The sequence below is a fragment of the Mesoplodon densirostris genome, chromosome 10 (genome assembly GCF_025265405.1).
Source record: "Mesoplodon densirostris isolate mMesDen1 chromosome 10, mMesDen1 primary haplotype, whole genome shotgun sequence".
Taxonomy (NCBI): Eukaryota; Metazoa; Chordata; class Mammalia; order Artiodactyla; family Ziphiidae; genus Mesoplodon; species Mesoplodon densirostris.
This window is the reverse complement of record NC_082670.1, coordinates 66,510,382-66,531,570: the sequence shown is the minus strand read 5'-3', so window position 1 is coordinate 66,531,570 and position 21,189 is coordinate 66,510,382. Positions and strand designations below refer to the sequence as shown.

General features: G+C 41.1%; 1 protein-coding gene across 2 annotated transcripts in view; it reads left to right on the top strand.

The window, feature by feature from the left end:
• Positions 1–2,396: 2,396 nt before the first annotated feature.
• WDR48 (WD repeat domain 48) overlaps positions 2,397–21,189 on the top strand; it is a 46,811-nt gene continuing 28,018 nt past the window's right edge. Inside the window, exons 1-5 of one of the 2 annotated variants that reach the window (XM_060110760.1) lie at positions 2,397–2,460; positions 14,250–14,390; positions 19,120–19,198; positions 19,930–20,012; positions 20,128–20,257. In XM_060110760.1, coding sequence (XP_059966743.1) covers positions 2,413–2,460; positions 14,250–14,390; positions 19,120–19,198; positions 19,930–20,012; positions 20,128–20,257 — 481 coding nt within the window. In that variant the 5' untranslated portion in view covers positions 2,397–2,412. Of the gene's footprint in view, positions 2,461–3,111; positions 3,194–14,249; positions 14,391–19,119; positions 19,199–19,929; positions 20,013–20,127; positions 20,258–21,189 lie in introns of those variants that run through there. The other variant, XM_060110759.1, reaches the window with a different exon arrangement.

Genomic DNA, 21,189 nt, shown 5'->3' with positions numbered 1-21,189 from the left:
TTTCTGCTTCATGATCAGGGTTAATTACTTCCACCAAAACCATAACCTTGCTCTTCTCCTTCTCTTGCCTATTCAGTGACACAAGACATACAAAATGGTGAGGTGCAGTCCCAGCTCCAAATCAGTAGAACCATTGTTCAGCCTTGTTAGAGGAATTCCCTTCTTTGGTGACAAACCTCTAAACCAGCAAAGTCCAGAATCTCAGAGAATGGCAGATTAAAAAATTGTAATTGGGGGACATTAGGTATAATATCCCTTTGTTCCTAAATCCACTAACTTTACCTTTGGAAATGTAGTGGTTTTAAAACATATCCACAAATTCTTTGACATTTCTCCCATTTAAAAAAAAGAAGTCTCCTTAGATATAAGCAGCCTTAGTAACTAAGTTCTATGAACTGAATATGGTTGAAGTGACACTGCAGGACTTCTACTGTTAGTTTAGAAAAGTCATTACAGTTCCCACCTGGATTTCTCTCTCCTGGCATGATTGCCCTTGGAACCCAGCTACTATGTTGTGAGAAGCCAAACAGCACTGTGGAAAGGCCATTGAGTAGGTGTTCTGCCCACAGATGCAGCATCAGTCACCAGACATGTAAAGGAGTGGGGCTTTAGATGATTCCAGTTGCCAACTTTTTAGCTGCCCCAACTGGCATCAAGTGGAAAGTGGAACAGAGATAAGCTGTCCCCACTGAGCCCTGCATAAATTACAGATTTGTAGGCAAAGTAAATGTTGAAGTTGCTTTAAACGACTAAGTTTTGGGGTGGTTATACAGCAGTAGATAACAGGAACAGGAAGAAAGAATGCCAAATATTGGACACTAGTTCAAAGCATATACTGCATCCTATAAAACAGCATCAAAAAGGGTTATTTTCCAGAAAGCACCATAACTAAGACTTCAATAAGACCAGGTGCTTCTTGGTGATAGACTATACAATTAGACCAATGAATTCTATGGGCAACAGCATATTGCATTGCTTCTTTCATTACAGAGTGAATTTCTTGATCAGAAGCAATATGGTGTCAGACACAATGACAGTGCATAAAGCATTCAGGAAGTTCCTAGATGGTGGTGCTGACAGAGCACAGCCATCAAGGAAAGCAAATTTAAACTTAGTGTATTTCAGAGAGGACAAATAACTACCACTTCCTAGATGATGGGGAGGGCCAATGGAATCCGCTTGCCTCCAAGTGGTTGGCTGGTCCTCCTGGAGCATGAGGCATGTCACCAACTCAGGACTGCTCACTGCTGCTAGCAACCTGAACGCTCAGCAGTGGCTTGGTGATCCCACGCACAGCTCCAACCTTGTTATCATCACCATTTCATTCATGAGTCCACTGAGCAATCACTGAGCCTGGAAAAGGAGGCTGGGTTTAATCCACAAAGCTGTTCATTTCATACATATGATTCTTAAGATTCATTCTGCAAAGTCCATCACCATATCCCTTCCCAAGGCTTCCTTGTCACCAGTTCTCCAATCGTGCTCTTTCCATGTCCTTGACCAACTGGCCAAATAATTAGCCTTGGACCATCAATACTTATAATTAGTGTCAGGAAAATTTCCTCAGGTCAAACCTTCATCCAGAAAGGTCTACCTGTCCCAGTATAAGAGATGATTTAAACCAGATACTAGAGTGAGCCCCAACTCCTTCAGGATTTGGAATTTAGTTGTCTCTGTCAACATTTTTTTTTTTTTTTTTTTGCCGTGGGTCATGCGGGATCTTATTTCCCCCCGACAGGAGATCAAAACCATGCCCCCTGCAGTGGAAGCTCAAAGTCTTAACCACTGGATCACCAAGTAAGTCCGGCTGTAAACAATTTTAACTAGTGTGTATTTTTTGCCTTCTTAACATCAATTTCTTTTTGGCCGCTGAGTCCTAACCAGGACCACCAGCGAATTCCCCATCTCTTATTTAAATGAACACTGTGCGCCTCCTTAAGATGGGGCCACCTCCTTTGCAAACCTTTCTATTTCTCCTCCTTCCAGGCCAGTTTATAATCCTCCGCCTTTTTTACGTACTTCATGGCAAATATGCCGGTTCCCTTGGCTGCCCACGAATGTTTGAGGGAGTGGAGGTGGAGTCCAAGGCGCCCATCTCCAGCATTAATTCTTTCAGCGCTTTTCTTATGCCTACTTGGGCCTCTGAGGAGAACTGCGCAAGCCAGGGTCCAGGCCCACACAGAGCTGGATACAGATTGCTCCCTTGGGTCACAAAGTGGCTCTCTCTCCGCCAGCATTATATGCACGCAACGGTTTTTAAGTGCTTCTGCCGCACCACAGGGTCACCGGCCACAGCGACAAAGATTCCCTGAGGTGAGCTGATCCACCATGCCTCGGCCAAAGGGGAAGAGGCGGGACATCCGCCCTGTCCAAGCCACTTCCGGAAATGACGTAGGAGTGTCAACATGCAAGATGGCGGCCCATCACCGGCAGAACACGGCAGGGCGGAGGAAAGTGCAGGTAGGGGACCCCAGCTCCTCGACCTCCCGGGCGTGGCTGGCATCCCCGGGCTCACCTCCAGCGAGCAGATACCTCGGGCCGCGGTCGGCCGGGGTAGCGGCTTGGGGCGAGCGGGACGGGGCGCGGCCGGCGGCTAGGGGTGGGGCTGCGGCTCTAAAGGCTTGAGGAAGGGGCGGGGGGCGGCAGATTGGACCCGCCGGGGCCCCGTCCCGGGACGCTTGGGCGCGCGGTTGGGAGCCTGGGGTTGCCGGTCGTCCACTGTTTCGTAGGCTTGGGCTTGCGTGGTCGAGCTGGGCTCGTTCCCCGCCCATCTGCCTCCGTTCCCTTGCCTCCCAAGCGCTGTGCCCAGCGGCGTCGGAGCGGAGGCCTGCGGGAGCTTCTCCGCGGGGCGGGCAGCGGAGTGAGTGGGCCCGTGCTGGGGCGTGGCGGGGCTGCGGCTGGGCTGCGGAGCCCTGCAGGGTTTTTGAGCAGGGGTCTGCATGTGGGAGACCCCTGCCTCCTTTTATGCGGGAGCTTCCCCCCACCCCCAAGGTGGAAATGACGTGGGAGTATGCTGATGTTAGTGGGGGAATTATAATTTTCATTGTTTTGGAATTTAATTTCGTCTTCACCATTTCTTCTTCAGAGTGCATCCTTGAATCTTTCTGTTTCTCTAATGTATTATTCAAGGGTAAAGAGTTACCTAACCCGCCCGTGTGTGCTTTATGCCTTCGTGAATCCAGTTTTGTTTTGGGTACGTTTAAGCGTTATTGCTATCTATTATTTTCAACGATCTGAGGAGTAAAAGCCCTATTACAGGTGTTTACCTGCAGGTATGTTGTATGTAGTGGTGACAGTACGGTACACTTATTAAACATTTACTGAGTACTTAGTTTAGGCCCCAAAATGTGCAAAGAATTGAGAGAGTACAGAAATAAGTAACACCCAAGCTTTCTTTATAAAACACAGCATTATATATAGTTCTACAGGTTGAAATCAGTGAGTGTTTAATAGGTAGTCCGGACAAGGGGTTCCTTCATTGAGGAAATGGCTGTAGGCCATAAAGTCTTCTGGCCAGTTCACTTCTATGTTTTATTGATCTCATTGATCAGTACAGTGTCCTAGGCACTCACTTAGATGTTTGTTGAATTGAGTGACATTAATAAGAATCTAAAATAGCATACCTTGTTGGTGATTTTTTTTTTTTTTTTTTTTTTTTTTTGCGGTACGCGGGCCTCTCACTGTTGTGGCCTCCCCCATTGCGGAGCACAGGCTCCGGACGCACAGGCCCAGCGGCCATGGCTCACGGGCCCAGCCTCTCCGCGGCATGTGGGATCTTCCCAGACCGGGGCACGAACCCGTATCCCCTGCATCGGCAGGCGGACTCTCAACCACTGCGCCACCAGGGAAGCCCCTTTGTTGGTGATTTTTAAGTGCATCAGTGATGGGATTTAAGTAACCCCAGCATCCAAGTCAGGTGGTGGGAATGTCTGTTCCTGACTAAAATGTAACTCAAAATTGTAACTTGATTATATTCTAGAGTGGTAGGTACATTCCTTAGGGTAGTAAGGAGAGTTAATCAAGTGTCTTAGTTTCTTGCATTTAGACTTAAAAGGCAATATAAAAGTACTGGATGGGGAAAATGTAAATTAGCTGCAGCATGTGTGGAAAAACTGAATGTTTTAATAAGCTGAATATGAATCATTGTATGCAGAATGAGGAAGATGATCATTTCACTCTTCACTGATCAGAGTACAAAACTAGAGTTTGGGGATCAGCACTTAGCACCTTGTTCTTAATAGGTATAGCAATCAGATTGGTGAAGTGACTTGATGCTATTTCCTAGGAAGAGCATTCAGAAGAACTATCTAAGATCAGTCTGCTGAAGAGAAGATTCAATGAGTCTTGTTAGCTACTTTCAGAATTTGTCTTTAAGGTGTAGAACCAGTATGAGAAGCCACAGAGATTGATTTTATCTCAACACAAGGGAGAGCTTTTGTTTATGGAAGTGTTTTTTAAACTAGTGCATGTTCATTGCAAAAAAAAAACCCACAAAAAAAGTGTAAATGATAATTGTCTTCCACTCTTTAAAGAAAACTGCTTTGAAGACTGTGAGATATAATCCTAGCTAAGGGTTTTTCACTGAGAGCCCTATTGACATCTTGGGCTGGATAATTCTTAATTGGGGGAGGACTGTTGTTTTCCATCATCCTGCCTTCCCACTAGACACTGGCACCTTCCCAGTTGTGACAACGAAAATCAACTCTAGACATTTTCAGATGTCCCCTGGAGGGCAGAGTTGTTGCTGGTTGAAAACTAATGTTCTATACTTCTTCGTGTGTGTGTACCCGACTTAGGTGATTTTTTTACTCTAAGTGGAGTCATGGTATTCACTGTTTCATGTCTTCCTGTTTGTCAGATTTTTAAATACACATTTCCTTTGACCCAGCAATTCCTTGTCTAAAAAATTGTTTTACAAAAGTACATATGCATATATCTTTCTCTCGTTATGCAAGGGTGTTTATTTTAGGAATGCTGTCATTGTGAAAAACAACAATCTAAATGTTTAACAGTAGTCAATTGGCAGATAAGTTAGGTACATTCATATAGTAGATTAGTTTGCAATTAAAAGATAAGCTAGGGCTTCCCTGGTGGCGCAGTGGTTGAGAGTCCGCCTGCCGATGCAGGGGACACGGGTTCGTGCCCCGGTCGGAGAAGTTCCCCCATGCCGCGGAGTGGCTAGGCCTATGAGCCATGGCCGCTGAGCCTACGCGTCCGGAGCCTGTGCTCCGCAACGGGAGAGGCCACAACAGTGAGAGGCCCGCGTACCGCCAAAAAAAAAAAAAAAAAAAAAAAAGATAAGCTAGATGTATATTGTTAAAAAGGAAAGGTGTCCAGAAGTCAAAATAGGAAATCAACATAGCATGGTCCCATTTCCACAAAGGAAATAAGGCATTTTCAAAGTCTGGAAGGATATCAACAGTGATTGTCTCGGGAGTATTACATTATGTGATTATTGGTAAGGTGGGAAACAGAATATCTTTTACTTTAAAACATATGAACCTTTATATTTTTTAACTTTTTACAACATTTTTTGCTCTCATAAATTAAAAAAAAATCTTTCCATTTTGGAAAAAATATATATGGCTACAGAAATTTATTTTGCCTCTTGGCTGTCTGTTTCTTGTACCAAGGTGGGGGGAGCGCAGCAGTGGGAGGCCCGCGTACTGCAAAAAAGAAAATTCGGTGCCAATATGATATCCATTAGAACAGGGCTCAGTAAACTTTTTCTCTAAAGGGCCAGGTGTGAATATTTTAGGCTTTGCAGGCCATTCTCCTGTTTGGTAACCACTCAACTCTGCCATTATAATGTGGAACCAGCAATAGGACAATACCCAAATGAATAGGTGTGGCTGTGTTCCATTAAAACTTTGTTTACAAAACAGACTTCGGCCTGGATTTGGCCCTTGGGTGGCTTTTTACTAACCTCTGTAGAAGTTTTTTACTAACCCCTGACTAAGAAAAGTCAGGCTAGAAAGTGTCCTATTTTTATTTGCAAGACTGCTTTTTAGAATACTTTTTAAAATCAGCGCTCTCGAAACATAGGTACAAGCAGAAAGTCATGGTCCACGAGATTGAACAGGAAAAACACATGTAAGAATTATTCATATTTGGCCAATTTTTCTTGGCCAAATTTAGTCTGATGTAGCCTGAGAGCTAGAAGTAGCCTTACACAAAAGAGCTGTGTGGTTCCCTTTATAAGGTGTTACAGAACAGGCAAAAGTAATCTATGGTGAAAAGGGTCAGTTCTAGATTGTCTGGGGGTGGGGTGTAGAGGTTGGGAAGAGGATGAGGGAACTTTCTAGGGTGGTGATGTATATATCTTGGTAGAATTTTGTATTACACAGGTGTATTAATTTGTCAGACGTATCTATGTATACTTAAGATGTGTACATTTCACTGAATGTAAATCTTACCTTTGAAAAAGGAGCCATAAATAAATAATGAACTCGTCAATGATATACATGCTGAAGTACTTAGGAGGAAATATTATTAATGATGCGCAACTTAATTTGAAAGCCATTGAAAAATGATATGGATCAAATGGATGGGTATGTTCAAATGGATAGAAAATGTTCGTTGTAGAATATATCCATATGGATATATGGATGTTTGCTGTGTAATTCTTCCAACGTTTATATGTTCTCTAAATTTTTCATAATACAATGTTGAGGGAAAAATAACCTTTAAATGTCAAAAAATGATTAATGATAAGCAGCAGAGGAGGGAAAGTGAAAATTTTTTGTGGTGGTCAGAGAAAGCCTTGCTCAGAAGCTGACTTTTGAGTAAGAATCTAAGAGAAATGAGATTGCTACTTGGGGGAAGAGCATTCCAGTGAGAATACCAAACGCAAAGGTCCTGAGGTGGCAACGTACCTGGCCTATTTGTGGAATAATAAAGTTGCCATTGTGGTTGCCATGGAGTGAGTGAGGGGAAGGGAGTAGGAGCTGAAATCAGAGAGGTAACTGCAGGCCAAATCATGTAGAGCACTACAGGCCATAGTAGGGCTTTGGCTTTTACTCCTGAGTGAGGTGGGAAGCATTTGGTGGATTTTGTGCAGAAGAAATGTGTTTTCTCAGGATTACCTGACTGCAGGTGAGCAAGGGCAGAGCAGAGAGACCAGTAGCTATTTAAGAAATCCAGGTGCTATGTGATAGTGGCTCCACCCAAGGTGGTGAAAATTGGTTGAATTCTGGATGACAAAACTTGCTGACAGGATTTGAGATGAGAGAAGTTGAAGTGAGGCTGGCACTAAGGTTTTGGGCCTGAGCAACTGGAAGAATGGAGTTGCCATTAACGTCATCACTGAGGAAGACAGGAAAAGCTCATTTGGAGAGGACTGTCAGGAGCTCTGTTCGGGACATGCCGTGATTCAGATGTCTATTAGACATCCAAGTGGAAATGAGTTAATGCACACCTTGGGGAAGCCTGGGGGAATAGCCCAGAGTGTCCTCTTTGTGAGCCTGAAATGCTTTTGTGTGTGTGTGTGTGTGGTATGCGGGCCTCTCACTGTTGTGGCCTCTCCCGTTGCGGAGCACAGGCTCCGGACGCGCAGGCTCAGCGGCCATGGCTCACGGGCCCAGCTGCTCCGCAGCATGTGGGATCTTCCCGGACCAGGGCACGAACCCGTGTCCCCTGCATCGGCAGGTGGACTCTCAACCACTGCGCCACCAGGGAAGCCCCCTGAAATGCTTCTAAGTCTCCTTTCTTTTCTTAAAAATATTGTGATTTTGTACTCATTCTGTAATATATCCATATTTGTTTTCATACAAAAAATTGTTACTGTGGTAGCGGAATGCCCGCCCCCCACCACTGCCAAATGTTCATGCCCTAATCCCTGGAATTTATGCATATGTTATGGTTACATGATAAAAAGGATTTTGCAGCTGTAATTAATGTTACAGACCTTGAAATAGGAGGATTATCCTGGATTATCCCAGTAGGCCCAATCTAATCATGTGAGCCCTTAAAAAGCAGAGACCTTTCTCCGCTGGAGGACCAAGTCAGAAAAATGTGAGGCATGAGGGGGGCCCTCCTGTTGCAGGAGAAGGCACATAGAAAGCATGAGGATTGCAGGCAGCCTCCAGGAGCAAGGATGAATCCCTGGCTGAAAGCCAGCAAGGAAACAGGGCCCTCCAGCCTACAACTACAGGGAGCTGAATTCAGCCACCAACCTGAATGAGCTTGGGAGCAGTCTTTCCTAGCGTAACCTAACTGGATATTGCTGCTGGGGGAATACTCTTGTCATTTTTCTCCCTGTCAGAGTCCCTTTAATTGTCTCTTCCAAATGCATACTTCCTACTGAAGGTCTGGCTTCTGGCTTCCCATCCCTTGCAGAGTCCTTATAGTACCTTCTCTTCCTTCCCCCCGCCCTTTTTTTTTTAAACAAATCAAGGCAGAAATGAGTCCTCATCTTCTCTGCCTTTGCCTGTACTCTTGACTTTGCCTAAATGAAGTTTTTCCAGGACTTTGTTCACTCATTTATTGCTTCTGTGTCCAGCACCTTCTACTCTTCTTTTTCCTTTACTTCGATCTCTTCTGCCTGCAAAGCTTGCCTATATCTTGAGAAAAAAAACTTCACTTACTGTCTTTCCCCCACTAGAATGAAAGCTCCAGGAGGGCTTCTGTGCTCACTACTGTATCCTCAGCATTTAGAATAGAGCCTGGCAACTGGTGGATGCTTAATCAGTATTTGTTGAAAGACTTGAATCCTATTTTTCTTCTGTCTACAGCCAATTTTTTTTTCTTTAACAAGTTTTTAATGTGATATGTCTTGGAATATATCATTGTATGTAATTTATTCTTTAATGACTACATAGAATGGATGGACCATAATTGACCTAGCCATTTTCTTATTGAAGTTATTGTTCCTGTTTTGTCCATCATACTAAAATTTACCGAAAAAATTAATAGCAGAGTTATGAAATAGTAAAGGAAGTCTTACAAAAGTAGGCAAAAAGACAGAGATAGATAGTATAGAATGCATAAAAGATGAAGGATCAGTTTGAAAATTCCAACATCTGACTGATGAGAGTTTAAGAAGGAGCAAAGAAAACAGAGATAGTTATTAATGAATTGATGTAAGATTTCCCAGAGCTGAAAGTTTCTAGATTGAAAGGGCTTTCAAAGTGCACAGCAAAATTAATGATAAAATGACCAAAAATTATCATGATAAAGAACCCCCCCAAAAAATACCCCACCAAGTAAAAAGAGAAGATCCTAAAATCTTGGGCTGTATAGGTGGTGGTGCGGGAGAGAATGAATATGGGATCACCTTAAAGCTGAGTGAAACAGAATTGGCATTGAATTCAGTGGCAGCACTGGATGCTAGAGGAAGTTAGAGTACTGCTTTCAAAAGCTGAGTTTTTTTCTACATGGACTTCTTTATCCTGCCAAATCAAGTGTAAAGGTAATGACCTTTTCAGACATGCAAGGGCTAAGTCACCTCCCGTGTACCTTCTTCTGTGTTAGTTTCTTAAGGTCCTGGGGATGTACTTCTGCCATACTGGGAAGTGAGCAAGGAAAAATTGGAATTCAGGAAACAATGGTTCTAACCCAGAATAGCAGTAAAGGGAAGCACCGAAGGTGACAACTGTGCCAGCAGACCGAGAGGGCAGCCAGCCCAGATTAGAGTGAGAATGTGGGAGATTCTGAGGGGGAAGCCTTGTGGGAAAGTGGGGGTTGGAGGTGGGTTCTTGCTGGACTATCTAATATGCCGCAGTAATTCAAGAAAATCGAAGTTAAAGTAGAGGGACCCATTGAAGGAAAGAAGGAACTCTAGGGAAAATGAAGAGCTCTCTGAGGAAGGAAATGTATTCATAATATAGTACTTGGCTAGTCAGTAGATAGCAATTACAGTCCAACAGTGTAGCACTGATTATTTAATCAACCAAAAACAGTGATAGATCTATCGATATCAGAAGAGTAGAGGGAAGAATTACTGAGGGAAGTTTCAGAGCTACATCCTAACCTACCATAGCTTGAGTAAATAGGCGATGTCTAAAATGGATAAGGATAAGCACAATATTTCGAGAAATGCGGTAGCTATCTAATAGAAACAACCAAGAGTTGAAATTAATTACCTCTAAGGATTAAGACTGTGTATGGGGAGTCTTAACCAGACAGTAGGAAGATGGTTTTTCATTATTGTCTTTCAGTACTATTTGATTTTCTGAATACAGGCAAGAATTAGTTGGATAAGAATTAAATTATAGGGCTTCCCTGGTGGCACAGTGGTTGAGAGTCCACCTGCCGATGCAGGGGACACGGGTTCACTCCCCTGTCCGGGAAGATCCCACATGCCGCTGAGCGGCTGGGCCTGTGATCCATGGCCTCTGAGCCTGCGCGTCTGGAGCCTGTGCTCCGCAACAGGAGAGGCCACAACAGTGAGAGGCCTGCGTACTGCAAAAAAAAAAAAAAAAAAGAATTAAATTATAAATTCAAAAAACTAAGTAATATATGCCTATTATAAAACATTCATACTGTATTAAAAAGGCATGAGTGAGTGACAGTCACCATAATTCCATCACTCAGGAATAACTACTGGTAGTTTTATACATGTATATCCTTCTAAACTTGTGTGTTTATTTTTAAATATATCTATATTTAATATTATGCAACATGTTTCCAGTAATGATTATTATACACTACTGTGTTAGACCATGCATACTTCACTTAAATATACCCTGGGTTTCTTCCGATATTAATCAGTCTAGAGTTACACCAACATTTTTAATGATTAAATAGTATTCTCTTTTATAGATGTGTGTGCCAAAATTTACCCAACTAGGTAGGATACTTCTAGTTATTTGCTGGGGTTTTTTGTTTTTTATTTTGTTTTGTTTTGTTTTTTGCGGTACGCGGGCCTCTCACTGTTGTGGCCTCTCCCGTTGCGGAGCACAGACTCCGGACGCGCAGGCTCATCGGCCATGGCTCATGGGCCCAGCCGCAACGCGGCATGTGGGATCTTCCTGGACCGGGGCACGGACCCGTGTCCCCTGCATCGGCAGACGGACTCTCAACCACTGCACCACCAGGGAAGCCCTATTTGCTGTTTTTAATCTCACATCTGTAATAGATGCCCTTAAAGAGGTTGGTCCAAACTTGTTTTGCTGAGAATTCCTTGCCACCTGGAATGAGGACTGACAATCATGTTGTTATTCTCTGACCCTTTCCCACTGGGCCAATCAGATCATCTCCCAGAAATTTGAAAATCAAGATTCATATATGCTACCTCATCTTCGTTAAATAGGAAATGTACTGAGAAAAGCTGATAAGGAGCCTTGAAGCCCCAGAGGAAGAGGCATTAAGAGAGACTGAAACTAACATTGAAGCCAGCTTGTTTCCTGATGGTTTTTCAGTATCTGATTCATGCAAAAAATATTTATGAGATGTCTTTTGTATGCCAGATACTATAATAAGGATACTATGGTAGGAGGAACAAGGCAGACAAGTTCCTTGCCCTCTTGCAGCTTTTATTCTAATGGAGAAGATATAGCAAAAAAGATAAATATGCAGCGTGGTAAGAACTGTAGAAGAAATGGAATAGGGGAAGTGTTAGGGGAAGGAGATCAGGGAAGGCCTTTTAGAGGAGGTTACTTTTCTGCTAAGACCTGGAGGGTGAGGGTGAGGGTGAGTCAGCCAAAATGAAAGCTGGGAGAATAGTATTCTTGTGGGGATTGGAGAGGTGAGGAATCTTCTTGGCACAGGGAAAAGTAAATCTGAAGGCCCTAGGATGGGAAAGAACTTGATGTGTTTGAGGAACAGGAAGGAGTTTAGTGCGACTGTCGTCAAAGAGCATAGGGGAAGTTAGTTAGAGGTGAGTGTGAGTTTGCAGGGTAGAACCAAAGCATGTGAGGAATTTGGACTTGACTTTAAATGCAGTGAAAAGCTTCAGTAGAGAAGTGCCATGATTTTATTTTTAAATGTCTGAGTCATGATTGAATTTCCTGCCCTTGAGCTCTGTTAGATATCCTTGTTAAATTCTCATCTTAAATTCTTCATTTTTTAAAAAATTTAAGCTTGTTTGAGTAGATTTCAGTTACAGTTACTTGCACCGAAAGGCCAGGTTAAAACAACATCCTTGTCCTTTTGTATACAATCCTGGCCCTTTTCACATCTTTTATTATTTATGTGTTTGTTGGCCATTTTCTTTTCTTTTAAAAAAATTTCCTCTTCGTGATCTCTGTTCCTCTTTCTGTTGGTTGACTTTTTCTTATTGTTATCTAAGGAATCTTTGTATGTTGTCAAGAGTAAACTTTTGTCTTTTGTATTCATTTTTTCCCCATTTAGGTGTTCGCCTTGTAACCTTGCTCATGTTATTTTTTTGACATTCAGAAGTTTGCTTTGTTTTAAATAACAGCTTTAATGAGATAAAATTCACATAAATTTACCTTTTTAAAGTATACAACTCAGTGATTCTTAATATATTCGCAAAGTGCCTTGACCACCTAATTCCAGAACATCTTCATCACCCCCAAAAAGAAATCCTGTACACCATAGTAGTCATTCCCCATTCTCCTCTTCCCTAAGCCCCTGGAAACCATTAATCTACTGTCTGTGGATTTTTCAGTTGATGGACATTTGAGTTGTTTCCGTTTTTTGGCTATTGTGATTAATGCTGCTGTGAACATTTGTGTATGTATAGAAAGTTTTGGCTTCTGTTTGGTCAGATCAGCGTTGCCCTTTTCTTTTGCAAAGATTGTGGTCTTTCTTGTCATGTTACCAGAGCCTTCTCTAGGTAGAGACTATGTAAATACTTGCAAGTATTTTCATGATTAGGTTATTAAATTTCAATCTTCAGTCCATATGAAAATTCATTTTGGTTTAAGATTTGGAGAGAGGATATTATTTTTTGCAATAGAATCACTAGATGTTCCTAGATAATTTATTAAATAATTTATCATGCCCTCATTGTTTCAAAATCTGTTTATATCAAAATAAAAAATGTATAATGGGAAAATATGTTTCTGAATTTTGTTTTATTTCATTGATCCTTTTATATATTCCTATTGTGGTCCTCCTTTGTAATTCTGGTAGCTTTATAATACCTTTTAAGATCTTTAAAGAATATCCTTTCATTTAAAAAAGTGACTGGGTAGTCCCCTCAAAACATTGTACTATTGGTATATATTTTGTCAACTTCTAGAAAGAAATCCAGTGAGACTCTGACCACAGTTGGGTTAAAATCACAAAGTTAAGAAAAATTGTTTATTTTGAATCTTCCTGTACTACCTTCCTGTACTACTTCCTGTAGTACTTCCTGTACTAATATGGTATGTCTCCTTTATTCAAGTTTTCTTTTATGTACCTTGTCCTGTTGATTATGTATCTTCTTTGCAAAATGAATTTCTAGGTATTTATTTTTGTTGCTATTGTAAATAGGGTCCCCTTCCCCCGTTATATCTTAACTGGTTATTTCATTAGAATAGAAAAGTTTTGCTTTTGGCTGCCAGCCAGCTTGTTGAGTTTTCTTAATTGTAATTGCTTTTGGTCGATTCTCTTGAGTTTTCTCATGGAGCAGACAGAGGTTATCAACCATAACAGAGTAGGGAAAAGTTCTCTGAAAGAAAAGTTTAGTGTGTTATTGGAGAGCAAAACCTCATTTTGCTTAGCAGGTCAGAGAAGGTCTTTTGGAGGAAGCATCATTTCAACAGAAATCTAAAGACTGCAGTAGGAATTAGCCAGAGTGGGAGGAAGAGCTTAGCCAGACAGAGTGGGAGGAAGAGCTTCTAGACAGAGGGTACCAGCACATGTGCCCGTCTGGAGGCACAGTGTGTGCAAGGAGTGGGAGCAGTGAGCAAGGATGAGGGGCAGGAGAGGTGCTTGAGGAGTCCAGATCCAATTCTGAGTCTAGTGGAGTAAGCAGCCAGAGGGGTTTTTGAACAGGGAGCGATATTCCTATTTACATTTTTAAAAGATATTTCTATTAATGTTTTAAAGATTCATCCAGCTGCTTTGTGGAAAATGGATTAAAGACAAACAAGGGTAGAAGAGAAAGTCCATTTAGGAGATATTTGCAGTGGTTTAGCCTCAAACTTGCTTATCTTGGTCTAGGCTATTATTAATGTCACTCTTCTCTCCTCAGCCCTTCAGTCTCTATAGAGTAAAATAAAGTTTTTAGCAGATTGGGAAATAAGTTTTATATTAGAAAACATGGGATTTTGAATTTCAGATTGGCCACTAGAAGGCTACATTTTATTATCACGTTTTGTAACTTCATAAACAGCCAATCTTGACATATTTGTCAGGTTTCCTATGTTATTCGAGATGAAGTGGAGAAGTACAACCGAAATGGGGTCAATGCCCTGCAGCTGGACCCAGCACTAAACAGACTTTTCACGGCAGGTCGAGACTCCATCATAAGAATATGGAGTGTCAATCAGCACAAGGTAAGTCAGGGATTGAGTTTATACTTTAAATCTATACTCAGTAAGTTTTGGTCTGTCTAATAAGGTGCCTTTCACAGTTTCAGATTTAATCTCTTTGAGCACTGAGTTATTTGGTACACTCTATAAATAAAGACACTGCAACTAGAATTCAGTAAGCTTCTGAGAAAAACACCCCAGGGGAGTTTCAGAAGTGTTTTAGCTAAGGCAGGGACTCTATAAACTAGGTTTGTGATAAGAGCCCTTTGCTGCAAAGGAACAAAGAGGTTTGTCTGGTAGGGAGCTTCTTTGCAACAATTTATTTTTCTGTTTTAAATATGTTCCCAAAAAGCTTTCTTGCATCCCTTTTCAGTGTTACTAAAAAAAGACTGAATATGCTTTTACATTTATAATTAACCTTGAACAAGTATTTGATCTCTTCATTTAAAAGTGATTAGGGTGCCCACAAAACCCATAGGGCCTTTTAATGTGCTGTTGGATTCTGTTTGCTAGTATGCAACAGCACATTAAAAGGATCATACACCATGATCAAGTGGGGTTTGTTCCAGGAATGCAAGGATTCTTCAGTATATGCAAATCAATCAATGTGATACACCATATTAACAAACTGAAGGAGAAAAACCATATGATCATCTCAGTAGATGCAGAGAAAGCTTTCGACAAAATTCAACACCCATTTATGATAAAAACCTGCAGAAAGTAGGCATAGAGGGAACTTTCCTCAACATAATAAAGGCCATATATGACAAACCCACAGCCAACATTGTCCTCAATGGTGAAAAACTGAAACCATTTGCACTAAGATCAGGAACAAGACAAGGCTGCCCACTCTCACCACTCTTATTCAACCTAGTTTTGGAAGTTTTAGCCACAGCAATCAGAGAAGAAAAGGAAATAAAAGGAATCCAAATTGGAAAAGAAGAAGTAAAGCTGTCACTGTTTGCAGATGACATGATACTATACATAGAGAATCCTAAAGATGCTACCAGAAAACTACTAGAGCTAATCAATGAATTTGGTAAAGTAGCAGGATACAAAATTAATGCACAGAAATCTCTGGCATTCCTGTACACTAATGATGAAAAATCTGAAAATGAAATCAAGAAAACACTCCCATTTACCATTGCAACAAAAAGAATAAAATATCTAGGAATAAACCTACCTAAGGAGACAAAAGACCTGTATGCAGAAAGTTATAAGACACTGATGAAAGAAATTAAAGATGATACAAATAGATGGAGAGATATACCATGCTCCTGGATTGGAAGAATCAATATTGTGAAAATGGCTCTACTACCCAAAGCAATCTACAGATTCAATGCAATCCCTATCAAACTACCACTGGCATTTTTCACAGAACTAGAACAAAAAATTTCAAAATTTGTTTGGAAAAACAAAAGACCCCGAATAGCCAAAGCAATCTTGAGAACGAAAAACGGAGCTGGAGGAATCAGGCTCCCTGACTTCAGACTATACTACAAAGCTACAGTAATCAAGACAGTGTGGTACTGGCACAAAAACAGAAAGATAGATCAGTGGAACAGGATAGAAAGCCCAGAGATAAACCCATGCACATATGGTCAACTTATCTTTGATAAAGGAGGCAGGAACATACAGTGGAGAAAGGACAGCCTCTTCAATAAGTGGTGCTGGGAAAACTGGACAGGGACATGTAAAAGTATGAGATTAGATCACTCCCTAACACCATACACAAAAATAAGCTCAAAATGGATTAAAGACCTAAATGTAAGGCCAGAAACTATCAAACTCTTAGAGGAAAACATAGGCAAAACACTCTATGACATAAATCACAGCAAGATCCTTTTTGACCCACCTCCTAGAGAAATGGAAATAAAGACAAAAATAAACACATGGGACCTAATGAAACTTAAAAGCTTTTGCACAGCAAAGGAAACCATAAACAAGACCAAAAGACAACCCTCAGGGGCCTCCCTGGTGGCGCAGTGGTTGAGAGTCCGCCTGCCGATGCAGGGGACACGGGTTCGTGCCCCGATCCCGGAGGATCCCACATGCCGCGGAGCGGCTGGGCCCGCGAGCCATGGCTGCGGGGCCTGTGTGTCCGGAGCCTGTGCTCCGCAACGGGAGAGGCCACAGCAGTGAGAGGCCCGCGTACAGCAAAAAAAAAAAAAAAAAAAAAAAAGACAACCCTCAGAATGGGAGAAAATATTTGCAAATGAAGCAACTGACAAAGGATTAACTCCAAAATTTATAAACATCTCATGCAGCTCAATAGCAAAAAAACAAACAACCCAATCCAAAAATGGGCAGAAGACCTAAATAAGCATTTCTCCAAAGAAGATATACAGACTGCCAACAAACACATGAAAGAATGCTCAACATCATTAATCATTAGAGAAATGCAAATCAAAACTACAATGAGATATCATCTCTCACCAGTCAGAATGGCCATCATCAAGAAATCTAGAAACAATAAATGCTGGAGAGGGTGTGGAGAAAAGGGAACACTCTTGCACTGCTGGTGGGAATGTGGATTGGTACAGCCACTATGGAGAACAGTATGGAGGTTCCTTAAAAAATGAAAAATAGAACTACCATATGACCCAGCAATCCCACTACTAGGCATATACCCTGAGAAAACCATAATTCAAAAAGAGTCATGTACCAAAATGTTCATTGCAGCTCTATTCACAATAGCCTGGAGATGGAAACAACCTAAGTGTCCATCATCGGATGAATGGATAAAGAAGATGTGGCACATATACACAATGGAATATTACTCAGCCATAAAAAGAAACGAAACTGAGCTATTTGTAATGAGGTGGATAGACCTAGAGTCAGTCATACAGAGTGAAGTAAGTCAGAAAGAGAAAGACAAATACTGTATGCTAACACATATATATGGAATTTTTAAAAAATGTCATGAAGAACCTAGGGGTAAAACGGGAATAAAGACACAGACCTACTTGAGAATGGACTTGAGGATATGGGGAGGGGGAAGGGTAAGCTGTGACAAAGCGAAAGAGAGGCATGGACATATATACACTACCAAACGTGAGGTAGATAGATAGTGGGAAGCAGCCGCAGAGCACAGGGAGATCAGCTCGGTGCTTTGTGACCGCCTGGAGGGGTGGGATGGGGAGGGTGGGAGGGAGGGAGATGCATGAGGGAAGGGATGTGGGAACAGATGTATATGTATGACTGATTCACTTTGTTATAAAGCAGAAACTAATAAAAAAAAATTTTTTTTAAAACCCATAGGGCCTTATTATATAGTATAAAGTTGGTGTAAAAATATGAAAACAGGAGCAGGACTTAATGATATGTGAAGATAAATCCCCAGTCAAATGGAAAGGAGCTCTTTTTGTATTTTGTTTGAATGCCTGTATTGTGAATGACATAGAAAGGAAGATTCAGGGAAGAAGAAGGAGCATTTCTTGAACTCCTAGCTATGTACCAGACACTTAGCACTTTCGTATCCAATATGGTTTTAATAATCCTTCAAGGCAGATATTAAGATCCATTTTCATAGGTGGGAAAATGGACTCAGAGAAACCCATGGTTAAGTAGCTAGTTCATGACAGAGAGTTAGAACCCAGTCTAACCCTGAAACCCTGATGTTAGACCTTGTCATTTTAAAAGTCAGTGTCTTTTAGCAAGCTCTACAAGTCTGATGTTCCATCTGAAAAGGAACCACTACTTTGCACGGTTCCTGGATAGTTTCTTTAAATGGACTTTGGTCCAGTGGGCTTTGAATTCTTTAACCAGTGGAAACAGTGGTGGCCCAATGTTAAAAACATGGAAAGTAAGAAAACTATGGCTCTGAAATGCTTTTTGGAACTTATATTTGAATTGGAATGTCACTTTCCTGGAAATTTACAGTATTTCAAACAAATTAAGGAAAACACAAGAACTAGCCTGGAAGAATTAGAAAGCTGCCTATCCTGCCCTCAGACATCTCTTTCTGGTCCTCATTTTTATGACAAGATTGAATAGCATCATTTCTCAACTAGACTTGTAGAGAGCTATTCTTTTTGCCCATGAATCATCTTGAACTTGCCTGTCTTAGGTGTAGGATATAACCAAATACTCTTCTTTAAAAGGCCTCTTCTGGTGATTAAACCAAGTGAGAAGAATAGAAAAATCTTGAGTTACTGAATTGAAATGATGATCCTTTAGCCCTTGGCTTCCATTTCTTCTCTGAAGGACTGTAGATACTGTGACAAAATGTTTAGTTCACAGGTAAAAACAGCAGTAGGAAGCTAAGAGCAGAAGCGTGCATCCCCCTCTGCAGTCTGGCTACACTTCTCACCACTCTCATCAGCTTCCTTTCTGTCCCTGCTGTCTGCTTTGAGCCTTCACCACTACTGAGTCAGATCCCCCCAGCCTACAGATTTGTTTATGTCCTGTCCTTTCTAGTGAACCCCTTCCTATTGCACTCGTGTCACCCACAGTGCCTAGCCCAGATCTTGTTGCCTTCACTAACTCAGGGCATAAAAATTAAGCATTTTTCCTGGAAACCTAGACTTTCATCAGTAATAAAACTGTCCTGAAACAAAACTTCTGTTTATATCTGTCATATGGAAGCATCAATTGTTTGATAAAATTCTACTCTGAATTCAGTTGTCAATTTTAAGACCTTAGAGTAGTGTGTCACATTAATTGAAGAATATAAACATATCTATAATTTGTGATATATTTTATCCTCTAATATAGACTAAAGACATTTTTATGATTTTTCTTTTAATTTCAGCAAGATCCATATATAGCATCTATGGAACACCATACCGATTGGGTAAATGACATTGTACTCTGTTGTAATGGGAAAACATGTAAGTATTTCTTTGAATTTTTGGGCTGCTGGAAGATTTTAATTCAATTTGATATATTTTTCTTTTTTTTATGTAAGCCTTTTTATTGAAGTATAACATACATACAGAAAAGCACACACACCTTGAGAGTATAGCTCATTAAAATTTCACAAGGTGAACATCCATATCAAGAAACATATTACCAGAAGCCCCCTTATGCCACCCTTTCAGTCACTACCCCTTGTCCCAAGGTAACTGCTCTCATGTCTTATAAGCACTATTGATTAGTTTGCCTGCATTGTCATTGTATATAAATAGACTCATACAACATGTATTCTTCTTTTAACCTTATTAATATTTCTTTTTGTTTTCATTATGGTAAGATCCATTTCTTGGTTTTGCAATCTGTGTTAGAGAAACTTTTCATAATCAGATTAGTTGTGCCTTCAACTGAAACATTAAAAAAGTTTGTCTTGCCTATCTAAAAAAATATTTGAGACAAAATACAATAGGTTCTAGAAAGAACTTTCAGATATATATGTATATGTGTATGTGTGTATGAATATTAAGATGTTTGAGTTAATGTTCGGAATATTATAAATATTCAATATACATAAATATTCAAATATTTATGTATGAACATTTTGTATGCATGTGTGAAAGTTTGAGACAATGTTACATTGTTTTACGTTAATTCTTTAAAATGGTGTTAAGTTACATTACTAAGGGGTTTAATTCTTTGCCTCTTCTAGTAATATCTGCTTCTTCTGATACAACAGTAAAAGTATGGAATGCACATAAGGGATTTTGCATGTCAACATTAAGGACACATAAGGTAAAACAACACAATTTTCAATGTCTTTAGTGTAATACTGAGATCTCAGTACTTCATGTGGCTCATTTGCTTATTGATCTACAGAGTAGATCAGAGTATGTGTATTTTGTTGCAGGATTATGTAAAAGCCTTAGCATATGCCAAGGATAAAGAACTGGTAGCATCGGCTGGGTTGGACCGACAAATATTCCTTTGGGATGTGAATACTCTAACAGCATTGACTGCCTCAAATAACACTGTCACAAGTAAGGTGTTTGAAAAAAATTTCTTTGAAAGTGATCCAAATTGACATAAATAAAGAATGGTTTATAAAACAAGTTTGATAAGTTTGCATCGAGAGAGTGGTACTACCTGCAGCGCTCTAGCCCCCAAGAGTATGATTAAACAAGGAACCAGTTTCTCACTGCAATCTAAAAATGGTAACTTCTCCAGGTGTAACCTGGTTATTTTTGTACATGTGCATGTGTTAGCTCCCTAGCTGAAGTGTAAGCTTCCACAGGGCAGAAGTACCTGTCTTATTACTTTGTATATCCCAGCTGTGCCTGGCCCAAAGCCACACTCTAGGCAGATATTATTGATGGAGGTCGTGATTACCTGGCAAAAAGTAGGCAGTTTTTGACGTTTAAAAGTGTTACTATAGGGCTTCCCTGGTGGCGCAGTGGTTGAGAGTCCGCCTGCCGATGCAGGGGACACGGGTCCGTGCCCCGGTCTGGGAAGATCCCACATGCCGCGGAGTGGCTGGATCCGTGAGCCATGGCCTCTGAGCCTGCGTGTCCGGAGCCTGTGCTCCGCAACGGGAGAGGCCACAACAGTGAGAGGCCCATGTACCGCAAAAAAAAAAAAAAAAAGTGTTACTATATACTAAGAGCCTTTGAGTTAATGGCCAACTTGGAAAATACCCAAAGGAAAGAAAGGTTTTTAGTGCCAATATTGTGGGACCCTTTCAGAGCAGCCCTAAAGAATCCAGCCAACTCTTCCTGAGCAGAAGAGTTCAGGAAGGCTAACCTAGCATCTAGAGGCAATTCAGAGAGATTCACAGCAGGTTAGTAGCATGTATGCCTCATCAACTAAGAGATCTCAGTTACCCAGTCAGATCCAGACAGGTCTAGACTTGAAACTCAGCTCACACTTGGCCCAACCAATAAGAGTTCTCTAGGCCAGGTGTCAGTAGGGATTC